Source organism: Sorex araneus, chromosome 3, assembly GCF_027595985.1.
Source record: "Sorex araneus isolate mSorAra2 chromosome 3, mSorAra2.pri, whole genome shotgun sequence".
Lineage (NCBI taxonomy): Eukaryota > Metazoa > Chordata > Mammalia > Eulipotyphla > Soricidae > Sorex > Sorex araneus.
The window spans coordinates 225,496,170-225,520,361 of record NC_073304.1 but is presented as its reverse complement, the minus strand read 5'-3'; the positions used below and the strand labels follow the sequence as shown (position 1 = coordinate 225,520,361).

General features: G+C 40.4%; 1 protein-coding gene across 9 annotated transcripts in view; it reads right to left on the bottom strand.

The window, feature by feature from the left end:
* TANC2 (tetratricopeptide repeat, ankyrin repeat and coiled-coil containing 2) overlaps window positions 1-24,192 on the bottom strand; it is a 379,564-nt gene that overhangs the window by 63,126 nt on the left and 292,246 nt on the right. For all 9 annotated transcript variants that reach the window (XM_055131292.1, XM_055131293.1, XM_055131294.1 and 6 more), the window contains 3 exons: window positions 18,327-18,558; window positions 6,853-7,019; window positions 2,349-2,956 (listed from right to left, as the gene is read on the bottom strand). In XM_055131292.1, coding sequence (XP_054987267.1) covers window positions 2,349-2,956; window positions 6,853-7,019; window positions 18,327-18,558 — 1,007 coding nt within the window. The remainder of the gene's footprint in view (window positions 1-2,348; window positions 2,957-6,852; window positions 7,020-18,326; window positions 18,559-24,192) is intronic.

Below are 24,192 nucleotides of genomic sequence, written 5' to 3'. Positions count from 1 at the left end.
GAATGCAGCTACTTTTGCAAATACTGACTTGACTATAGGAATAATTACTTAAAGAAGGTAGGTTGGGCGGCTGGAGAAATAGTAGAGTGACCAGGGCGTTTGCCTTGCATGTGGTTAATCTGGATTACATCACTGTTACTCTATATGGTCCCGCAAGCACTGCCAAGAGTGATCCCCAAGCACAGAGCCAGGAGTAAGTCTTGAACACAGCTGAGTGCAGCCCATAAACCTAACCTAACCAAAACAAACCAAAAAAAGGTACTATGGGGAGCTAGAGAGAGTACAACACAGGCGGGGCACTTGTCCTGCAGGTAGCTGACCAGGTTAGATCCCCAGTATCCCATCTGGTCCTTCAATTCCTGCTAGGAGTCATCCTTGAGCTCAGAGCCAGGATAAGCCCCAACACATATGGCCCAAACACCAAAAACAAACAAAGATTAATTAAAAAATTAGTGTGGAGAGATAGAGTATATACCATTAGGATGTTGGAGATGCAGGTTCTGCTCAAGAGAATGGGAAACAGTTTCATACCTAGTCTGGTTGAGTGGAGAGTCTTTTTCCTTTTTTGAGAGAGGAGGCACACTCATGGTGCTGTGCTCAGGGATCATTCCCGGCAGTGCTTGGAGGACAATATGTGGTGCTGGGTATTGAACTGGGGTCGGATGTGAGTAAGGCAACGAACTTAACCCCTCATGGCAGAGTCAAACTCACCAAGGAAGTGAACCACTCTATTTCTAGCCCCTTTGCCTTTCACATCTATTAACTTTTTTTTAATTTTATCGAATCACTGTAAGACAGTTACAAGCTTTCATGTTTGGGTTACAATCACACAATGATCAAACACCCATCCCTCCACCAGTGCACATTCCCACCACCAATATGCCCGGTATGTCCCCCCCCCCTTCCTACCCTTCCCCTGCCTCCATGGCAGACAATATTCCCCATACTTTCTCTCTACTCATTATGGCTTGCAACACAGACACTGAGAGGTCATCATATTTAGTCCAGTATCTACTTTCGGCATGCATCTCCCATCCCGACTGATTACTCCAGCCATCATTTTCTTAGTGATCCCTTCTCTATTCCATCTGCCTCCTCCCCTCCGCTCATGAAGCAGTCTTCCAGCTATGGGGCAATCTTCCTGGCTCTTGTATCTACTGTCCTTGGGTGTTAGCCTCATGTGATGTTATTCTATACTCCACAAATGAGCGCAGTCCTTCTATGTCTGTCCCTCTCTTTCTGACTCATTTTACTTAGCATGATACTCTCCATGTCTATCCATTGATAAGCAAATTTCATTACTTCATCTTTCCTAACAGCTACATAGTATTCCATTGTGTAGATGTACCAGAGTTTCTTTAATCAGTCATCTGTTCTAGGGTACTTGGGTTGTTTCTAGATTTTGGCTATTGTGAACAGTGCTGCAATGAATATATAGGTACAGATGTCATTTCTACTGTGCTTTTTTGCATCCTTGGGACATATTCCCAGAAGTGGTATTGCAGATCATATGGAAGCTCAATTTCTAGTTTTTGAAGGACTGTCCATACTGTTTTCAAGAAAGGCTGGACAGTTGGCATTCCCATCAACAGTGAAAGAGTGTCCCTTTTCCCCCAACATCCAAGCCAGCACTGGTTGCTTTGTTCTTTTGAATGTTTGCCAGTCTCTGTGGTGTGAGATGGTATCTCATTGTTGTTTTGATTTGCATCTCCCTGATGACTAGTGATGTGGAGCATTTTTTCATGTGCCTTTTGTATTTCTTTTTTGAGAAAACTTCTATTCATTTCTTCTCCCTATTTTATCTATTAACTTTTTGACTTTGTAAGCAAGATATTTAGCATTCTAAGGCTTGGGGAACAAAATGGGGATAATGACATTATTTATCTAAGAGTAGAGTGGTTAGTCCAGCTGGAATCTTTAAGTCTTTTGCACCATTTCCCAGTACAAATCTTAGCACCGGGTGGGCTTTGATGTAGAGTTAATCTCTGGTGACTTTATCAATGGTATGGCCTTAAAAGGGCAATCACAAATTTTAGAATAATTCTGCTCTAAGTCAAAGAGGAGAACAGCATAACAATTCTTTCTGAATATCTGAAGTACAGGGAGGCAGGCTGTTAAATGGCTAGATCAATTGGAATCTGGGGATAGCACTCTAAATCTATCTTGGCATCCTATGGAATTAACACTGTGAGGAAATAAATTAATATGACTGCAGTCTTGTCTTATGAAATAGAGATGCTTCTTTCAGCAAATGTTCAGTAAAGAATACTTTTCACGATTTTTAATACCCATGCTTCATGCAATAAAAAAACAAGCTCAGAATTGTGTATTATACGTCTATGGCTTACCTGGGATCACAGAGAAATTTGGTTTTCTCTCCTTCTTCTCTCCAGATAAGCCATTCTCGAAAAGAAGGATGTACAAACATACGAGTCATATCTCTGCGCTTGATTAGGAACATGGAGAGGTTCTCCATTCTCTGCTGAAAATCTTCCCATTCTAGGGTGCCTTCAATGCTACCAGCATTGATGGCCTGGAAGATATGTTCATCGGTCAGGGGATGGAGAGAGGCCACTGCCACATTCAGGAGAGGCATCACCCGGTCAAAGGAAGACTGGGTTGGAAACTTCATATTGCACTGGAGTAAATAAACCTCTGATAGTGACACAGGAACTACTTTGTAGCTAGAGCTCTTTAACACTAGGTAGCCTTTCTCTATGAGGTCAAATGTGAGTTTCAGATATAGATAGGACCCTTGACTGAGGGTCTTGAGATGAGAACTGAGTTTGCCAAATGTAGTATTGTCCATTTTGCCATTAAGTGAAATGTTATTCTGGATCTCTGAGCTGCTGTGTATCCGGTGCAGGATGTAAGCCTGCAGGTCCTGGTCTATGGCTTCATTCTCTTCTAGTCGATCCAAAAAAATCCTATGGAAAGGCAGCAGCTTGGTAATTTCCTAAAATAGATGGAGAGAAAGAGAGAGATAGAGAGACCTTCAGTTTACCCTAACTTGTACAGTAAACTAACTATAAGGTCCCCCAACTTATTCTTAACTTCTGAGTGATCAAAGAAAAGAGGAAAACATGAATAAGTATTTTTATCTGTAGATTAAAATAAATCAGTTGCACAGGAGGGATAGAACTTTCTCTAATACTAAGACTCCAGATATGGTTTTTGTGGTTGTTTTTGGGACACATCTGGAACTGACCAGGGCTTACTCCTGGCTCTGTATTTAGATATCACTCCTGGTGGGCTCAGGGGACCATGTGTGGTGCCAGAGAATTGAACCTGGGTTGGCCACATGCACGGCAAACACCCTACTTGCTGTACTACCACTCCAACCCCAAGACTTGGGACAAAATTCTAATGGGATTTCATAAATGGTTCTTTTAAAGTAATTTAATGGTTAATATTATAGAAAAACACTCTGAAAATAGACAATGGACTATCACATAACTAGTTAAAATTTTTTTTCTAGGTGTAGACCATGGCATAACATCTGAGTATAATCTTTAAGGATTCAAAGAATATCATACAGAAATGCTTCCCTAGCCATCTTCTTTCATTAACAAACGTATTTAATTTAATTAATTTTTTTAAATTAAAATTACCCATGAGAAACAGTTACAAAGCTTTCATAACCAGGTTTCAGTCATACAATGTTCCAACCCCAATCCTTCCACCAGTGTACATTTCCCACCACCAATATCCCCCATATTTTTTCTGCAACCGTCCTCCAAACCTGCCTCTATGACAGGCACTTTTCTTCTTTGTCTCTCTACTTTTGGTCTAATATTATGGATTGCAATATAGATACTGAGGCTATCATGAAAAAAAAATGTATTTTAATGTAAATCTTGGCCTTTAATGTAACTGCCTTAGCCCAAAGGAACACTCTGGTAGTATTGGAAATTATACCAGGGGAATGTAGTAGGGCTTTGTGGAAACTCTTATGCTCTAGATTCTATTCTTAGGTACTTTTGGACTTTAATCCGGAGTAGTAGTCAATTTCTCCTGCTCAACTTTTTTCACTACTGGATCATACAGACAAATGCCCTCACATTCCTCCCTTAGCTACCAATCTCTGTCTCTTTTGCCATTTTAACCGAAACTTCACAGAAGAGTTTCTTGAATATCTCTAACACCTCCTTCCCCCACTGGGCCTCTCCCCTCCCTCCCCCTCAAGTCCTCCTTCCATTGCTGCAGTTATGCTTCAGCCTCACCATTTCATTGCAATGGCTCTTGCCCAGAGGATTGGCCAAATCCAGGAAGCAAGCTTCATGCCTCTTCTTCGGCAGCCTCTCAGCCGTATCTGGGAAGGCTGACCCTCCCTTCCTTCCTATACACGGTGCAGCCGGCTTTCAAGGTATGCCCCTCTCATTGTCCTCTCAGCACAATGGCTATTCTACTCAGCTTCCCTTGCTGCCATCTGTCACTTCTCACTCACCCATGACTCAGGTCTGGCTTCTTTTATCTAGTCACTCACCTCCCAAACAGTTCATTTGTCCCATGGTTCTAGATAGCACCCAGATGCAGATAACGCCTGTGTTTCCACAGCTTAGACTTCTGCCCTGAGCTCTCATCTTCTGATACTTAATGCTTGCATTTGGATGTTTTACAAATTTAATGGAAACAAATCAGAAGTACTGAACTCTGCCTACCACCAAATACTCTCCCTGTGTCAGTAAGTCCTAGTGCCACCAACCCTACCACTAAATGGCAGGAGGTGTCTGTGCTCTTTCTTCTTTACTCAAACCAGCACTGGCAATGAACCGCCCACTAAAAACCTGTGAAGCATTCCTGAATCCTCACTCCTGCTCACCTTTACCCCACTGTCAAGTCCTTTGATACTCCTTCCGACCTTAATCCAAACATGCCTCCTTTTGTGGGCTTCCACCAACGCCACTCTAGTCTAAGCAACCACCATCTTTCACGTGTGCTTCTGCTTCCATTTCAACCTCCCTCATTTTATTATATATACAAGTAGCTAAATCCTTTAAAAACTTAAATTAGATCCTCTAACTTTACAAGGCCCCTTATAGAAATCTTTCCAAGCCATCTTATCTAAAATAAACATTAACCAAATTTATCACTTTATTTTTTAAAACTTAACAACAACACTTTTCCTCAAAGGATGCAGTCCACCTAAAATTTTAATTAATTTTTGCCTTTTTTGGGGGGGCACACCTGGCAATGTTCAGGGGTTACTCCTGGCTCTGCACTCAAGGATCACTCTTGGCAATGCTCAGGGGATCATATGTGGTGCTAGGGCTCAAACCTGGGTCCACCCTGCTGTACTATCACTCTGGCCTCTAATTTATGTTTAGTTTTAAAAAATATTTATTGTTTGTGTTCCTCCTAGAATAAAAATTGACGAGGGTAGGAAAGTGCTTGTCTTATTCTCTGTTGTATCCTCAGCTACTGAAAAAGTGCCTGACATACTTGAAGTACTTATGCAATATTTAGGAAAACTATAATTAAATACAAAGGTCCCTTTTCCAAAGACCCGTGAATTCTTTCACTACCATAGCAGTATATAAAATTAAAAAAATTATTGAAGTGAATGAAGTATTTGAGAAGATACTGCAGTTCCTGGTGGGTGAAGACACTACAATAAAAACTAGATCAATATATACTTTTCCTATTCTTTGGCATAGCTGAAAATTTAAAGTCAGTCGCTCTACCAAGTCAAATTTAAAATCTCTTTTAAGATTATACATTGCACTATGTGGAGATATAAATGAGGATATATACATTTAGTAAAACTTGATATAGACTGTGTTCCCGGAATTTCTTCTACTTACCCTTCACTTTTAACAATGAAACCCACTGACCAATAATGGCAGGTTATATGGCTTTTAGTTGTAATGATGAATCTACATATTCATTCACATTCCTTACCTCAAATTATTTTGAGATTAGTAACAAACACCTGCAAGGTGATGGCTCGGATTAGAAGTTCAATTTCTAGATAAAGTAACAAAGCTAATTGTTCAATATATAAAATAATATCAAGTGCTTGGTAGAGGAGGAAAATAAGAGTACTAAGACTATTTTCTGTATATTAGCAACTGGTAAAAGAGGTTGCATTATAGGAGTCAGGAGAATTAAATAATGTATGAGATTTTAATGCTCATCAAAAAAGGTAATAGTTTTGGGGGACAATGATTAAGGGCCCACATATGAAACCAGTGTGAAGGCACAAAGAATGGAAGAAACTAACTCACTGTGATGAGAATGTGGAGAAGGTAAAGTCATTTATCCTTAACCCATCTCTTTACAGGCCCAGTGCCACATTCTCAGAGTCCTTCTATGCCGTTAAGTAATCAGTGAGTGAAGAGAATGTAATCTGTAAAAATCTTATCTCCCAGTTGTAGTAAATTTAATCTAAGTCTATAAAACTGCCAGTATTTCTTAGAGAAAGACACACACAGATGACAGTCCACCTTTACTATGCTAGAAGTTAAGTAGAAGCATAGGGAGGAGCTAGAAAATCTGACTCTAGATCGAACTGGATTTTGTATAAAGTCAAATAGCAAATTAGTGTTAAGGACTTTACTCAAACCTAGGACAAAGGCTAGAAAAAAGAACTTTCATGTTTTTTTTTTTTGTGGGGGGTGGGACACTTTATCAAAGCATATCTAGAGCAATGCAAATGGAATCTGGGTTAAGAAGGTTATATAGAAAATGCTATTTCTAGATCACCATGTTCTTTGGGAGTTATTCTCACTTGCACCAGAGGACACAGTAGAGGTTTAGAAAGAATCCTAAGGGAACCAGAATCTAGAGCACATCAGTTTAAACACTTTCCAAAGAAAATAATTTATGGTCCAAAAGCAAACAAACACATACCTGTAAACTGGTCCTAACTGTTACAATTAGCTTAAGCCAGGAAGGAAATTTTCCAATCATTTTACTCAGAAATGATACAATTGTATCCCCATAATCTGGTTTGTGAAATTCTGCTTCATTTAATCCATCAATTAGGATGATGAAATCTTCATCTGGAATTTTTCTCTCTGAGACGGAAAAAAACAAATTACTTAGTAATAACCAAGTGGATAAGTAAACTCTTATTGGTCATATTTCTATTTTCATGTATATTTACTGAATTCTCATGGTACATAGTTTAAAATTAAAAAAGATTGGTGAATTCATTTTGCTTTTTAATAGGTATAAAAAAGTTTCTGTCACAATTGTAACAGATCAAGTATATGTATCACCATCATCGTGATCATTTATCCCATGTTATCAGATGTGAGAGAGACTGATGATACTGCAGTCAGGACAACTGACATGTGACATGATTGTAATTCTTATTTAATACATGAAGAGAATGTGTTCCTCTGTTTTCTTCTACATGATAGCATTAGAGAGAATAGCTATCACATGTTTTTTTTTCGGAATTAATAGAGAGGTGTAAAGACTGAAGTAGTATTTAAGACTACAGGTGAAAGTTTATGGTAGGAAGGAAGTAATAAAGAACTGAGAAAAGGAATCCCTGCAGACATGTCTGAACTAGGCAGACTGGAGGCCACCATCGACAGTAGCTTCCTAGCCGACCCTAAAGCAGTGTCAATGAGATCAGACCTTTGCGACTTCCCAAGGGGCAGAGGAGTCATTTGAAAAAGACAAATGCTTTTTTGGGGGCCTGTTCTCTCCTGGCCTCTATACTAAACCCAAACTGACCATTTTAGTTTTGTTTATCTAGTTCAGTTTATCTCACCAAGCTAGGCTGAAGGCTTGGTGAGATTTCAGGCTTCCATGTTCACTGAGTGAAAGTTTCAGGTGAAATTTCAAGCTGCATTTTCATTTGCATTGAGTCACTCTAAAGAATTACAGTGATTAAAATCCCCAGGTTGGACAAACATTCTAGTGTCAAGGAATCATGAGGGACAAGCAAATGTTACAGGTTCTGAAGGGAGGAAAGTAGCGGGAGGAGAGTAAGAAGCAATCAGATGTGTGCAGTGTGGGACGCATCTGTATCCAAGGCTGTATCCAAGAGGATAGATGAACCACGGGAAAAAGGACCCTCTGTATGAAACCAGCTTGCACAGAAGATTTAGAGTTAGAAGAGCAAGAGTAAGCAGGGGAGTTGTTTGGAACTAACTGGGATTTATTCATATAACTGGACATTCTTATGTTCTTGCTTTTTGAAGACCTTGGATCCCCTAAGCATAATTAGATAATACGAGTTCTTTGATTTCTACAGTGGAATTTTCTAATTGCATGTTGCCTGGTGGGTACAACAGACTGTTACTGAACACCACCCCTGGTCACTGAGTGTCATCATCTACCCTGCCAACACAGAGAAATCCAGTACTGGCCTAGACAGCATACTGCAGCATTTTCAAGGGTAGACTGTTAAGCAGTGGGTGGTTTGAGATCCACAAACTGGAACTATTTTTTACTTCCCCCCCACCCAGGTCCTACCAAGTGGTGATCTGGGCTTACTTTGAGTGATCCTTGGCTCTGAGCTCAGGGATCACTCCTGGTAGTGCTCGGGAGACCATATAGAGTCCTGGGGATCCAATTCAGGTCACCCGTGTGCAAGATACCTTACCCGCTGTACTCTCTCTGGCCCTGTTAACTGGTTTTTATATGTTAACCAACAAATACACAAATCTGCCAGCCAGCAGCCCTCCCTCCCTCCTGCAGCAGTTAAAAGTTTACTAGCAGTCTCTAGCCACTCTGGGCTTGGCATCTCTGCTCTATAGAGGGTACTATCTTCTTCCAATAACCCCCTGCTCTGCCTTGCTAAAGAAAAATATATAGGGGGCTAGAGCAATAGCACAGCGGGTAGGATGCTTGCCTTGCACGCGGCCGAGCCGGGTTCCATTCCTCACATGCCATATGGTCCTGAGCACTGCCAGGGATGATTCCTGAGTATAGAGCCAGGAGTAACCCCTGTGCATTGCCGGGTGTGACCCAAAAAGCGAAACAAACAAAAAAAAACCCAAATTTTTTTTGTTTTTAATAGTGCAACTCAAATGGTAGTCTACCACTTCAATTATACCTCTACTTGATCCAGGCTGCTTCATAAGAAAGCTATGATTTTCTCTGAGAAAAGGCTGATGATAATGTTCTATTGAGGTTGTTTTTTTTTTTTTTGGCAAAAACATTTCAAACACATTCTCAAGTATGAAGATTAAGAACAAACTCTTAACTCTAAATCATATTTAGGAACAAAAAATCGTTCTGTGCTCCACCCCCAAATCTACCATCTTTATGTATGTGAACAAACAGAAAGTTCCCCCAAATTGCACCTGAAGATACTACTGCCCACAATAGGGTCACTCCAGTGTCACCTTTGGGACAGCACTGCCTGCTCTGGGAAACAGTTTAAACTGATGACACACACACACACACACACACATATAAATAAGTATGTACATACACATATATATGTGTATATATATGTACACACAAATATGGGACTGGAGCGATAGCACAGCGGGTAGGGCATTTGCCTTGCATGTGGCTGACTTGGGTTCGATTCCTCTGTCCCTCTCGGACAGCCCAGCAAGCTACCGAGAGTATCCTGCCCACACGGCAGAGCCTGGCAAGCTCCCCGTGGCGTATTTTATACACCCAAAACAGTAAGAACAGTCTCACAATGGAGACGTTACTGGTGCCCACTCAAGCAAATCGATGAACAACAGGACGACAGTGCTATAGTGGTACACACACACACACATATATGTATAAATATGTACAATTAAAAGAAAAAATACACATCCCACTTAATTTAGGCTAAATCTTGTCTTATTTTTTCCATTTCCTTCCTTTGAAGGAGTTAATTAGAAGTCACCTATCAATAAAGGTGAAGAGAGATGTCAAAAAATATTTTATCTTACTAAAATACAGAAATCCAAAACTATGCTGCTGCTAGTGCAGCCTCCTGACCTCATATCTCTTAATTATCAGCAATGGAAAACAAATTACCAAATGCTTTCTTTTCAGCAGATCGACTTTAGGGGGGAGAAACTCCAAATCAATAATAGTGAATTTTTTTTGTTTAAATATTGAATGTAATCAAAGTAAAGTGAAAGTAAAGTGAAATTTACCAGTTACACATGCGGGGTAGGGGGCTGGGGAGGTGGGGGGAAGGGGGGAGGTATATCGTGATTCTTGGTGGTGGAATATGTGCACTGGTGAAGGGATGGGTGTTTGAGCATTGTATAACTGAGACTTTAACCTGAACGCTTTGTAACTTTCCACATGGTGAATTAATAAAAGAATTTAAAAAAAAATAAAAATAAAATGCAGTATGCATAAAAAAATAAAAAAATATTTTATCTATATTGTTGGCCCCACCCAACATTTCTCAGGGCTTACTCCTGGCCCTGGTGTTCAGGATCACTCCTCAGGGCTCAGTGGGCTTTAGGAAGTGCCAAGGACTGGACTCAGGTCAGTCACATGTAAGCCACATGCCCTCCTTGCTATCTCTTTGGCACCCCCCCTAAATTTTCTCTATTGAGAAATAAGGATGGAACATTAATGTCGGAATATATATGTGTGTGTGTGTATATATGTATATGTATCACTGTCACTGTCATCCCGTTGCTCATTGATTTGTTTGAGCGGGCACCAGTGACATCTCTCATTGTGAGACTTATTGTTACTGTTTTTGGCATATCCAATAAGCCATAGGTAGCTTGCCAGGCTCTGCCGTGCGGGCTTGATACTCTCAGTAGCTTGCCGGGCTCTCCGAGTGGGGCAGAGGAATCGAACATGGGTTGGCTGCGTGAAAGGCGAAGACCCTACCGCTGTGCTATGGCTCCAGCCCATGTATATGTAGACAAACTCACAAGCACATTATATGATCCACAGATTAAATGGCAAAGAATTTGAAAATGATACTTCTGGAAAACAAGACTTATTCCTAAAAAAAAATTCCTTCTCCTTTGCTAACAGATGAGATTTCATAACTGTAAATGCAAAAGGTGAGACCTCAACGAATTTCAGACTTTGCCTTTCCAATGTAACCCATTTTTACAACAATTTTCCTGCATTTTCAAAATATTGTAGATTATTTAAATGCATACTCTAATAGTAGCAGTCTTTAAAGATTTTATTCCCCAAATTGGGATTAATAATGAATCTTGACTTCACATTTGTCATGTACTAATATTAAAATTATCCACAATCATGTTATTTCAAAAAATATTAAATATGCTAACATTAAAAATGTAAAGGGCCATCATTTATCTAATCTTTACATAAAATCCCACTTACATTTACAAAGATTTCAGACGGTTCTTATTTTCTTATTTTATCATTGTTTACAGGGATTGCAATGGAAGAGATGGTAACCAGCATCAAAGTCAGGACTGTACCTAATGTATTAGTTATATTACAGGTATAGGAATTATTCAAGGTGAAATGAAGGTGCTTGACAGACACATGTGTAAATTACCTTCCTTTTTAGTTGTGACAACAAAATTAACATCTTTTATTTCACATTGGTGACTAAAGCAAAAGTTCACTGAGAAACTTCAGTATTTACTTCATATGTGTGTCTGTTTTAGTTGCAATATCTATAGATTCTATCTATAGATTCTATCTATAGACATTATTGGCGCCCCTCGAGCAAACTGAAGATCAACAGGATGACAAGTGATACAAATGATCTATAGATTCTTAGAATGTTAAAAAAAATAAACAGTTCATTTTTACAAAGAAAAATGAGTAATTTGAAAATATCTATTGTACTAAGGTGTTTTCTCTACTGAGCTTTCCTAAAAACCCCAACTAAAAAAAATTAAAAATTTTGAACACAATTTACATACACAATTAATTCACCATAGATTGCACTTGTTTCTTTTGACCAAACATAATTTGAGGTTCATCTACTTTGTTGAGTATTCATTTTTTCCTTTTTATTACTAAGAAGTATTTTGTGTGTTTAATCCCTAGCACCACATATGTTTGTGATGCCTGAGCATTGCTGGGTGTGGCTTAAAAACCCAGGCAGTGGAGAAATATTTTAATGAACACAATTATTTTTGTGTGTGTGCACCATACTACAGTGTGTGTGCGGTTGGGGGGAGAAAGCACAGCTTTCAGAGATGGGGTGGGATGCTAACTGCAGCTCGTCTTGAGCTTAACTTGCAGGTTTTGGATTAGAATCACAAAAAGTTATGAAATGTTGCCTGAGGTCAGGTGATCTGTATGTGGCAAGATGGTTCTTGAATCATATCTTTTTTTTTTTTTTTTGCTTTTTGGGTCATACCTGGCGATGCACAGGGGTTACTCCTGGCTTTGCACTCAGGAATTACCCCTGGCTGTGCTCAGGGGACCATATGGGATGCTGGGATTTGAACCCGGGTCGGCCGCGTGCAAGGCAAACGCCCTACCCGCTGTGCTATCTCTCCAGCCCCCATATCTTATTTTTTCTTTCAGCCATTTTTTTTTCCGCTTCTTGGATCACACCTGGAGATGCACAAGGGTTACTCCTGGCTCTGCACTCAGGAACCACTCCTGGCGGTGCTCATGGGATGCCAGGAATCGGACCCGGGTCGGCCGCGTCCAAGGCAAATGCCCTACCCGCTGTGCTATCGCTCCAGCCTCTCTTTCAACTATTTTTAAATTTGATTTTATACATTTATTGGGCTGGAGTGACTGCACAATGGGTAGGGCATTTGCCTTGCACGCAGCCGACCCAGATTCGATTCCTCTGCCTCTTTCGGAGATCCTGGCAAGCTACTGAGAGTATTTCGCCCCCACAGCAGGGCCTGGCAAGCTACCTGTGGCGTATTCGATATGCCAAAAACAGTAACAACAAGTCTCACATGGAGATGTTACTACTGCCCGCTTGGGCAAATCAATGAGCAATGGGATAACAGTGACAGTGACAGTGTGCCATACCCAGTGCCTGTACATGGCCTCTCCATCTGTCTGTACTACACAGCATGGGAAACCCAGTGTAATCACACTTCTTCCATGCAGTGCATGTCTCCAAAAGCAAACAGCAGGCATTACTTCTGGCTCTACACTCAGGAAAACTCCTGGTGGTGCTTGGGGGACCATATGGGATGCTGGAGATCGAACCCAGGTCAACCATGTTCAAGGCAAGCACCCTTCCTGCTGTACTCTCCCTCCAGCCCCACATACTGCCCTTCAAAAGTCCTTCCATTAGACTTGAGAGATTTTATAGTGAATTAGGACTTGCCTTGCACATGGCTGACTCGGATTTGATTCCTGGCACTGCATGTATTCCCCCAAGCTCCACCAGAAGTGATTTCTGAGCACAGAGCCAGGAGTAAGCACTGAGAACTTCCAGGAGTATCCTCTCACCCCCAAAAAGTCCTTCCTGCTATTGATGGACATTTGGGTGGGTTGCAGTTTCTATGAATATAAGTACTATAAACATTTTTGTTGTTGTTTTTGTCCACATCCAGTGGCCCTATAGAATAGTTTGAGAAAAATTCCAGTCTACAACCATGTATCTCTTGCATTTACTAAATTCTTAAATTTCAGTCTCAAGTGTTTTGTAGTTTTCATTGTGGAGGTTTTATACATACTTTAAATTTTTTTCTCAAGTATTTCAATGTTACCCAAAATAGCATTTGTCCCAGTTATCTACTGCTGCATAAAACAGCTAGGGTTTACACAAAGTAGTAGAAACTGGGAACATCTGGAAGAAAAATGTACATGTTTGGTATCAGGGCTGGGATGAGTTGAATATTAGAATAACCAAGGGAATGCCTGTGCATGGCCTTTCCATCTGTCTGTCCTACACAGCATGGGAAACTCAGTGTGATCACACTTCTTCCATTAAGTGTATGCCTCCAGAAGCAAAGGTTTTGGTGAAGATGGACAATGCATGGCTCTTTCTGACATAGACTCAGATGCCACGGAGCGTAAGTATGTACTTTTCTATTGAAGCTTTCATAAGCCTAAGAGTCAAGGGCAACAGATTACAGGTTCCAATTCTGATTGGGAGGAATTACAAAGAGTTTGCAGTCATGTCTTAAAACTGCCATACTAGTTTTCTCAGGGCTCTGTGCTCAGTGATCACTCCGGCAGTACTTGGGAGACCATATGTAGTGCTGGGGAACAAATTAAGAGTTGACTATGTGCAAGGGAAATGCCTTACACACTATATAAGTTTTCAATTGCTGCTAGTAGAGAATAAATATATATTTGTATAATGATTAATTTATTCTGATGCCTCACACGCAAGGAAAGAATGTACTGGTGAGATATTCTTGGCTTTGTATATTGACCTTAAAGTTCAAAACTGCACTTACTAATTCTGCACTGTAGCAATGTCGTTCCGTTGTTCATCGATTTGCTCGAGTGGGTACCAATAAGGAATCCATTGTGAGACTTCTTGTTACTGTTTTTGACATATGGAATACGGCACGGGTAGGTTTATTATTATATTATTATAACTTTCTTGGTGTGTTCCAGGTAAACAACCATGCTGTCTGTAAAGACAGTTTTGCTGTTTTTTTCCCAGTATTTATTCTAGTTTTTCCTTATTGTGCCAGTTTGGGATACCACTGAAATGTGGAATGTTAGATGAGAGTGGAGAGAGTTAGGGAACATTCTTGTCTTGTTATTGACAGGGTATTCAGTAGTTCCTATGTTTTTGAGTTGTCTACTATTACACTTAGTTTCCTTCTATTCCTTGTTTGCACTATGTTTTTATTGTTATTTATCATTTTTTGTCAAGTTTTAATGACATGTTTTGTAATACAGAGCCCCCCCAGCAGTGTTCGGGAGGCTGCAGCTGCTCTGGTGAAAGCAGGCCCAGTGGTGTGGGCTTGTTGGCTTCATGCTCAGGCCCGGAAGAACTGGAAGCCATTAGGGGTACACTTGGCAATGCCTGGGGACCGAGTGGTGCCAGGGATCAGACTTGGGGACTCATTCAGGCAAGATATGAGCCCCATCTCTTTGAGCTATTTATTTCTCAGGCCCAATATGTATTTTATATAAGATTGTGTTTATATAGAAACATATAGATTTCCCCCATCATTCTGCAAATAATGATTAGGTTACAAATGTGAAGTTAAACTGCATTTCTGATTGAGTCTAATTCATTAGCTTTTTCCAGGATTTTGTTGTTATGATTATGAGAAAAATTATCTGTATTTTCATTCTTTTTGCAGGGCTGGGGATAGGGCCTAACACATGCAAGTACTTTACTGCTGAGCTACACTGCTAATCCAATTTTCTTTTCTTAAAAGATCCTACCATGTTTTTCTACAAAACATTATGTTTGCCAAATAAAACAAGCTGAAAAATGTTCTATCTCCAATTTCTAATAATATTTATTTAATATTATTTATTCTTTAGTTGTTGGATATAGAGAAACCATCTGAGCCTAGAATTTTACTAGAAAGTGTTTTTTTCCCATTTAAATTACAGATTAAATTGAACATTTAAGGGTTCTTTAGCTTTTCTATTTCTTAAGTCACTTTTGAAAAGTTGTTTTTTTTTTTATAGAAACTGTCCAATTTAAGTAGCTAAGTTCATTATAAAGTTATTCACAATAATTTCTTATTTTTATTTTAGTACTTATATAAACTGTTGTGCTATCTTCTCTTTAAATTTTAATATAAAACTTTGTGATTTTTCTACTTTTGGAGATCTTTTTTTTTTTTGCTTCATACTCGGCGATGCTCAGGAGTTATTCCTGGCTCATGCACTCAGGAATTATTCCTTACTCCTGGCAGTGCTTGGGGGACCATATGGGATGCTGAGAATCGAACCCGGTTTGCCCGTGTGCAAGGCAAACGCTCTACCTGCTGTGCTATCTCTACAGCCCCTGGAGATCAGTTTTGTTAAGGGTTTATTTAACAATAATTCTCTATTCCACTGTCTTTTATTGAGTTTATTAATTTTTTGCACTGCTTATACTAGATTTGCTTACTGTATTTTCTTTAGTTTATATTATCAGAAACTACAACATTATGATTTTATATTATTCAGTTTGAAATACTTCAGAATTCCCTTTGTGATTTTTTTCTTTACTGCACGTATCATTTAGAAGTATATTGTTAAATTTCTAAATAGAGATTTTACTAGTATTTATTCTAACTTAATTTCATTAATTTAGAGAATATTTTCTGTAAGGCTTTCATTTTTCAAAAATTTCAGACTTCTTTTATGGCTCACAATATGGTCATTTGGAAAGAACAAATATTCCAGTGCTATCAGGTGGTGTTCTATTTCAACTGATTCAAATTAGTTGATAGCATTATTCAAGTCTATAGTCCTACTAATTTTGTGTCTCCTGTTCTGAAAGTTAATGAGAAAGGTATTTAAATATCTAACTTAAGATTATCTGTCTATTGACTTCTTTGGTTCTATTAGTCAAGTTGTGTACTTAGAATCGCCATTATAATCAAGGGCATACTCATTTAGGGTTATGGCATCTTCCTAATGAATTCTGTTGTTTTCTGTTTATTAAGTAACACTGTACTGGGGCTGGGGAGAAAGTGCCAATGGCAGACCACATGCCCATCTAGGGTAAGGCCCTCATTTCAATCCTTGGTACCACAAGGCCTTGGACATTGCTTGGCCTAATAATAAACAAAAATATACTGAGTAGTATAGCATGAAATATAAGAAACTAATGTTGACTTGCAGGGACACTGTGCATTATTGCAGGAGGGCAGGTGGATCAGCAGGTTTTTCATGAAAGAGGAGGCATTAAAGCTGCTTCTTGAAAGATGCCCAGAATTCTGACAGGCTGAGATCTCAGAAGACAGCTCAAGAAAAGGACACCAAGAGTAAATTCATGGAGGCAGGAGTTCACTGTCAGGGAGGACTTAAGAACCAGTGAATATTTTTGTTTATATGTAAACATAAGCTTCACAAGGATAAAAGTGAGTAATAATAAGGTTGGAACTAAGCTGGATCCAGGCCATCAATCACCTTCAATGCTAGAGTAGAGCTAGAAGTTAATTTAGCAGGCAACAGGGAGGTTTCTGAACAGGAAGAGTAAGAGATGAGAGTAATGCTTTACGAAGTTTTATCTGGAAGCAGTGGGTAAAACTCTAGAAGACTGGAGAGACTGGGTAGAGCTTACCCAGGAATACCATGAATGGGTCAGAGGTAAACTTACAAATGAATCTCTCAGTGCTCAGGGCATGGGGGTTCAGCACAGACACAGCCTCAGGGCCAGTCATGTTCAAACAAGAAGAGCTGTAAGGTTTCCAAATCCCTATAAGCTATGTAATTCAAAAATAATTTTCCAAGTGTGTTATGAAGTAAAAGAAGAAGCACTTAACCAGAAAACGGAGAAGATCAGGTATGATGTCAGGGGCAGGTGACATGCCTTTGGGTGCTAACTGTAGGAATAAGTGAAGATCAATGAATGAGAGAAACATCATAGAATAGAATGAACAGTAACTATGCTTTAAAACATTTGTGGAGGGCTGGAGATAGCTCAAAAGGCTTACATGTGGGAGCCCCGGGTTTGATCCCTAGAGCTGCACGGTTCTAGGAACACTGCATCAGGAGTACTGCTAGGTGACACCAAGGAACTAAAAACAGCCAAACAAAAATTATGGAGCAATTCTAAGGTTGAAAGAAGTTTAGGATATGGTGAAACTAAGCGGGAACAGAGGTACAGACAGAGGTCATCAGAGATGACAAGGAGAATCTCTGGTATCCAAGCAACCAGCACAGAAGCTGAAACAACTAAATAATGTAGTCCTTATAGGCACTATGCCAGTCCTTAAGAAAGATAAACAGGAAGGGAGTAGGTGGACTGTCCAGGAATCTCATGCCCGCTAAGAGCTTTTTGCTTGCAGCACTGAGAAGGCCTCGAGAAGGGGCTGAGCTAGAGATGTGAAGGGGCGAGCCGCATGGGGTAACCTGAGCACTAATGTTCCAGAGGAAACAGGGAGGCACTCATGTATAGAAGGTCTCCCGTTTCCCTTTCCCTGTTGCTTATACACAGAATTGTGCAAGCACGGGAGTCATTCCTCTGACGGGCACTGATGGAGTCATGAAAAACACAGGTCCAGTCACAGAAACTCCTGCACACTGCGGTAGCTGCAGCCAGGACCTGCCTGACTTGTTCGACTTCCACAGAAAGGGCTGGAAGCTCTACTATCTTTAGTACAAGAAAAATGAACTATATTTGGAAAGGAGAATGAGCATTTTTATAAAGAGGCGGAAGTAACAGTTCCTGCAGGAATCTTATTTTTCAAGCAAAATCTTTTATCTGTAACTATATCCTGGAGGACATCAGCTATGGAACATTTGGTTTTGGCAGTGTGATAAAAATAAATTATTTTGATAGCCTCGGATACATGAACTTGAGCTCCCACGCCACCTTTCACCTTCTTTCACCTCATCTGTACCTTTGTGGAGACTCTCCAGGGGCTCCAGGACACCCCTCCGGAAGGAGGCCATGGGGTCTTGCACGCACGAACGCAAACTCAGCATGCTCTGCAAGTGAGGCTCCCGCAGGAGCTGCTCCCGGTAGGCAGCCAGCTGCGGCGAGCGGCACAGCAGCGCGGCGACATTGTGGACAAATTCTGGCACCAGGCAGGTGTAGGCATTATCCGCTTGGCAATAATGATAGGCAACCACCTATAGAAGGAAGAGGCAAACACCAACAGGCTCAGCAGCAGTCATCATCACCATCTCCTGTCTCCCTACCCTCAACGCTTCCAAGTTCAAGATCAAAAACTCCTAACTCAGAAACCACTGGATTTATCAAGATCAGAAATTTGAGGGTTGGAGATGGGGCTCAGGGCTAGGCTGTACTCCTGGAATGTGTATGGCCTGGGAGGTATGCCCTGGCACCATTCATGAATATACAAGCCCAAATTTGATATATGTCCTTGTGTGTGTGTGTGTGTGAGTGTATGTGTTTGTATGTATATATACACACACATACATGCACACACATCACATAGTGGTTCAAAATTTGTTAATATATATTAAATTTTCCCTCTGGATTATGAAAAATAAGAAGCAAGCATAAGAGTAAAGATGAACATTAATTCTCTCTAACAATCAGCATGGAGCCGTAGAGGAAACAGACTCAGCTTGTAACAAAGTAGAATAGACTAGAGATTTTTGTCTATGAAACATACTTATAACCTATTATTTTAAAAGTTACAGCTGTGTTGGGCTGGGGCAATAGCACAGTGGATAGGGCGTTTGCCTTGCATGCGGCCGACCCGAGTTCGATTCCTCCACCCCTCTTGGAAAGCCCAGCAAGCTTCTGAGAGTATCTTGCCCGCACGGCAGAGCCTGGTAAGCTACCCATGGCATATTGGATATGCCAAAGAACAGTCACAACAAGTCTCACAATGGAGAAGTTACTGGTGCCCACTTGAGCAAATCGATGGGCAATGGGATGACATTGATAGTGATAGTTGTGTTGGGCAGGAGAGAGAGTATGGGGTTAAGGCATTTGTCTTACACTCATCTGATCCTGGTTTATAACCCTAGCACCACATGTAGTCCCTAAGCATGGCCAGGGTGCACAAAGCAAGGAATAGACCTGAGCACCTCACCGCATGGCCCACCCCCACCCCCAAATTACAGTTGTGCTACAAGTAGCCTTATAAAAATAATACTCAGATTTAAAATTATCAAATATTTTCTGAGCACCCACCTAGAGACAGAAAATCAGAATTAGATAAGAAGAAAAGTGAAATTTCTGTTAAAAATGGGTCTGACCATAGAAGGCTGCCAGAAAACAAAGTAGGAGGAGAAATCTAATGGATGTCGGGGGACAGATAGGGACTCTTGGTGACTGGTAGAGGGTAGAAACACGCATTTTGGAGATATGTAAAACTGTAACCCTAAACATACAGACAGCCATATAAACCAACATTATTTCAAAATAAAAAAATCAAGTAAAAAATTGCAGGTCTTAAATTCAAAGAGCTTGGAAAATGTATGGTCTGGTCTGTGTGGGGTCAGCAGTTTTAAACCTTTATTTTTTGGCCTGAATTTGTCTAGAGGTCCCTGTAATTCTTTCAAGTTGTTCTTTCTTGCATCAAGGGCAAGTGTTGAGGGTGAACAAGGGCAAGTGTTGAGGGTGAATTGGAATCAGCAGTGAGTTCTCAGCACGACTCAGTCAAGTGAAGTGATGAGGATCAATATTCTTCAACTTTTGGTACATGGACAGTGATTGAAGGTCACTGGTGAAGATCCTATCAGCCTGGCAGCGGAGAGTCACTGAGCTTATGCTTGAAACTGGTGGTGGGCACACATAGTACATACTAATATTCTTCGGCAGACCACCATCATCACAGCCTTCTTCCTCATCCCTCTCTCCATCATTAATATCTTCCACAAGGTTGTACACTCTTTCCCAACTAGATTTGTGCTTCTAGTATCTCCAATCTGCCCATGGGTCTTCATAGGTATGTCAATCTAAGGATTCTAGTTCTTCAGTCATCTCTCGCCGAGTAGTCATACCCCAACTATTTGCTTTGGAAAGACTAGTTATCTATAGTTATGGTCATCCTAGTTTTTCAATGAATGCTGAAAAAAAGAAAAATAGAACTACACAAATGGGGCCGGATAGACAGTATAGGGGGAAAGGCTCTTATCTGCATGTGGCCAATGCAGGCTTGATGTTCAGCACTACATACAGACCCCCAAGCACCACCACAGGTCGCTCCCGACACAGGAACAGCCCCCAAACACAGCCAAGGTATGACCCAACTACACTCCCCCAGAGCCCCCAAAACCCAGACCTGAAATCCTCACTTAGCATAAAAAATATTTTACTATCTATGTGAAGCTAAGGAGAGGAACTGCTGTGGGTGAAGCAATGTGTCTGAGCACAATCGTGGAGTTGTAAATGAGAAATTATCTTTTAACAAAGATCCACTTGAGGGGCAAGAATGATAGCACAGTGGGTGCTTGCCTGCACGCAGTTGACCTGGGTTTGATCACCCAGCACCTTATAAGGTCCCTTGAACCCCACTGGGAATAATTCCTGAGCACAGTCCCAGGAGTAATCCCCTGATCACACCAGGGGGCTTGTTTTGTGGCCTCAAAACAAAACCAAAAAGAACTCCACTCTTCTCTGGGAGGACTGGTCACTGTTTTATTACCTTTATCACAATGCAAGGAACCCAAAGTAGAAACCTGGCAGCAATTGATCTGTCCTCTCAATGAACAGTATTGTCAGTGGCCATGTCCAAGGGACACAAATCTCTATTCAAAGCAAATGGCAAAACTCCAAAACACTATGAACTTTCACTACATGTTGCCTCAATTAATTCTGCATCTTGAGGTGAAATCGGCTGAGCAAACCAGCTGTAAGATGGTTTTACCTAAATCTGAACTGAGAAAGGGATTCTTTACTGAGTTTATTAAAAATCCTCCACGCTTAATTACAAGAAGTTTTATGTAACAAAGGTCAGTGCTAAAGTTCCTTCTGAGAATCACTGATCACTGTCATCCCGTTGCTCATCAATTTGCTCAAGCGGGCACCAGTAACGTCTCAATTGTGAGCTTGTTGTGACTGTTTTTGGCATATCAAATATGCCATGGGGAGCTTGCCAGCTCTGCCGTGCGGGCAGGATACTCTCGGTAGCTTGCTGGGCTCTCCAAGAGGGACGGAGGAATTTTTTTTTTAAAAATTCGAATATTTCTATGGCATTGCAAATATAATCTCTTGATTCCATTGTAGAACTTCAGGCACAAAGATCATACAACATCTTCATTATGGTTCAAAACAGGTTATTAACTAGACATTACAAAGTTGTTACGCTGTACATGTATATGTATGTACAACCTGTTCAGAACACTTGGTACTCCCCTAAATTGTCCGTTAATATTACCTACATTTTTGACCTTACCTACATTTTGGCACATCTCTCTCTCTCTCTCTCTCTCTTTCTCTCTCTCTCTCACACACACCCCCAGTGATGACAGGAGTTACTCCTGGCTCTGTGCTCAGGAATCCCTCCTGGATGTAGTCAGGGGACTGTATGGGATGCCAGGCACTGAACCTGGGTTGGCCATGCAAGGAGAGCTCATTACCTGTTGTACTAGCCCTCTAGCCCCCATTTTTGACATTTCTTATGTGCAAATATAGGAAGTAAATCTCAGAATGTAGTTTTTTCCCTCCAATCTCTATTGTACCAGTGTTTAGTGACAATAAGAGCTCTTCCTACATCTTTTTTGGTTTGTTTTGGGGCCAAACCCAGGACTACTCAGGGCTTACTCCTGGCTCTGTGCTCAGAAACCATTCTCTGTGGGTACAAGGGACCATATAGGATGCCAGGGATTGAACTTGGGTTGGCCAAGACCAAGACAAGTACCCTATTCGATGTACTACCTTGTGACACTTTTGAGGAAGTTACACAATCCATTCTTAGTCACTATCCAACTTCTTAGATATGGTAGAATTAGTCTATCCCTAATCAGCAAGTAAAATGTGCCATTTTGCTGAATTCTCATCATCTCAAAATGACTTGTTAGAAAACTTCATTGTTGTTAAATCCTAAATCTTTCTATTAAAACAACTGTACCCCAAATACAAAAGATGTGACAAGAATTGTATTAAATCTTTAAGAGAATGAGTAAAATTTAATCACTCTTGTGAAAGAAGAAAGGGCAGGCTCTAGGATTGTAGGCTATACCAACAAAAGAAAAGAGGGGAGGGTCAGTACAGTTTTTCGTAAAAAAATCTTTTGATTTTACTACACAAGAAAAAAACAAAAAAAGCAAACTCTTCATCAGAAGGAGTAGCAGATCTGTCAGGCTTGTGTTAAAAGTTCTACTGTCCAAAGACAGAGGTCTACTTAGATTAATAATCAGTGACAGGATCAAATATTTAATTTCACATATAGAAAAGGTAGTTTTGATGATATGGAATTCAAGTGGACATAATATTTAATTTATATAATAGCTGCCCTATGTACCATTTGAATGTTGCAGCTGTCCTTCAAGATGTGCTCTTGGTTCTTACTCCACCTCTCCTCTCCTTCACACCTTCTTAACCCACTTCTCAGCACTTGATTGATTTCCTGCTCAGCTCTTCCCTTCCAACTCTTTGTTCATTTGGCTTTTAATATTTTCAGGGACCTGGAGGCTCACTGTAAATAAGAACTTTCTCTTGTTCTTCAACTGTGACTCTAATCCTCACCCTAAGCTAAGAATAGCTCAGACTTGGGTACTGCCTCAGTAATTTTCCAGCTTGGAGCTCTTGTTTTTTTTTTTTTTTTCAGTAGACTTTATTTACTTTTAAAACTTTTTTTCTATTTGGACTAATTTTAAAGTTACCAAAACGCTGCAAAAGTAGTACACAAAGTTTTCACATATATTTCTCACTCAGCTTTCTCTTACCATTGGAGTCTTATATAAGCAAAGCAGAATGATCAAAACCAGGAACTAAAGGAAATTACAGTGGTATAATTGACTAAAGGCATTGCTCAAAATTCACCAGGCTTATTACTAATGTCTTCTTTCACTAGGATCACATAGTGCACTTAATATTTACTTTTTCTTAGACTCTGCAGTCAGGAAGTGCTCCTTTATTTTCATTTTCACCACCCTGGCACTTCTCAGTTACTCAGCTATTCTGGTGAATGTCATTCCTCATAACCTAATAGACCTTTTGGCAAGAATATAGCAAAAACAATAGTAAATTTTTCTCAGTGGACCCTGATATTGACATCATTGTGACTACTGATGTTGACCTTGATCAGCTGGCTTATGGTGGAGATTTCTACAAGGTTCCTCTATTGTATTGTCATCATTCCCCCCTTTGCATCTAATTAATCTTTAGGGGGAGATACTCTGACAATGCAAATCCTCTTTTCAAAATTTCTGCCACTAATTTTGGTGTATATCAGTGGATCTTGTTTGTAGATTATTCTAGTGTTTGCAGAGCAGTGATTTCCCATTTCCCCTGTCCTTCTACACTTACTATTTGTAATTCCCCAGGAATGAAGAGCTCCACCATGTATTTGTTTAATGGAATTAGTAAATATTGCTGCTAGGATGTCAGGGCTGCACATACTCCTAGGTATGGTGCTCTCTCACTTTTTAGCAGTGGCACTCTCGGATACTCACCCATCAGGTGGAGGTGCCTGTACACTTGGCTGTGATGCTCCCTGAGCTTCACTTCTCCAGATGCGGTGCCTGCACAGGTGCTTTCTGGGTGTTACACTGCTGGCCGAGGCATACAAGGTATGGCTGTGGTGCTCACTGAGAGCTGTATCCCTTTCTGTGTCGTGTGTACCC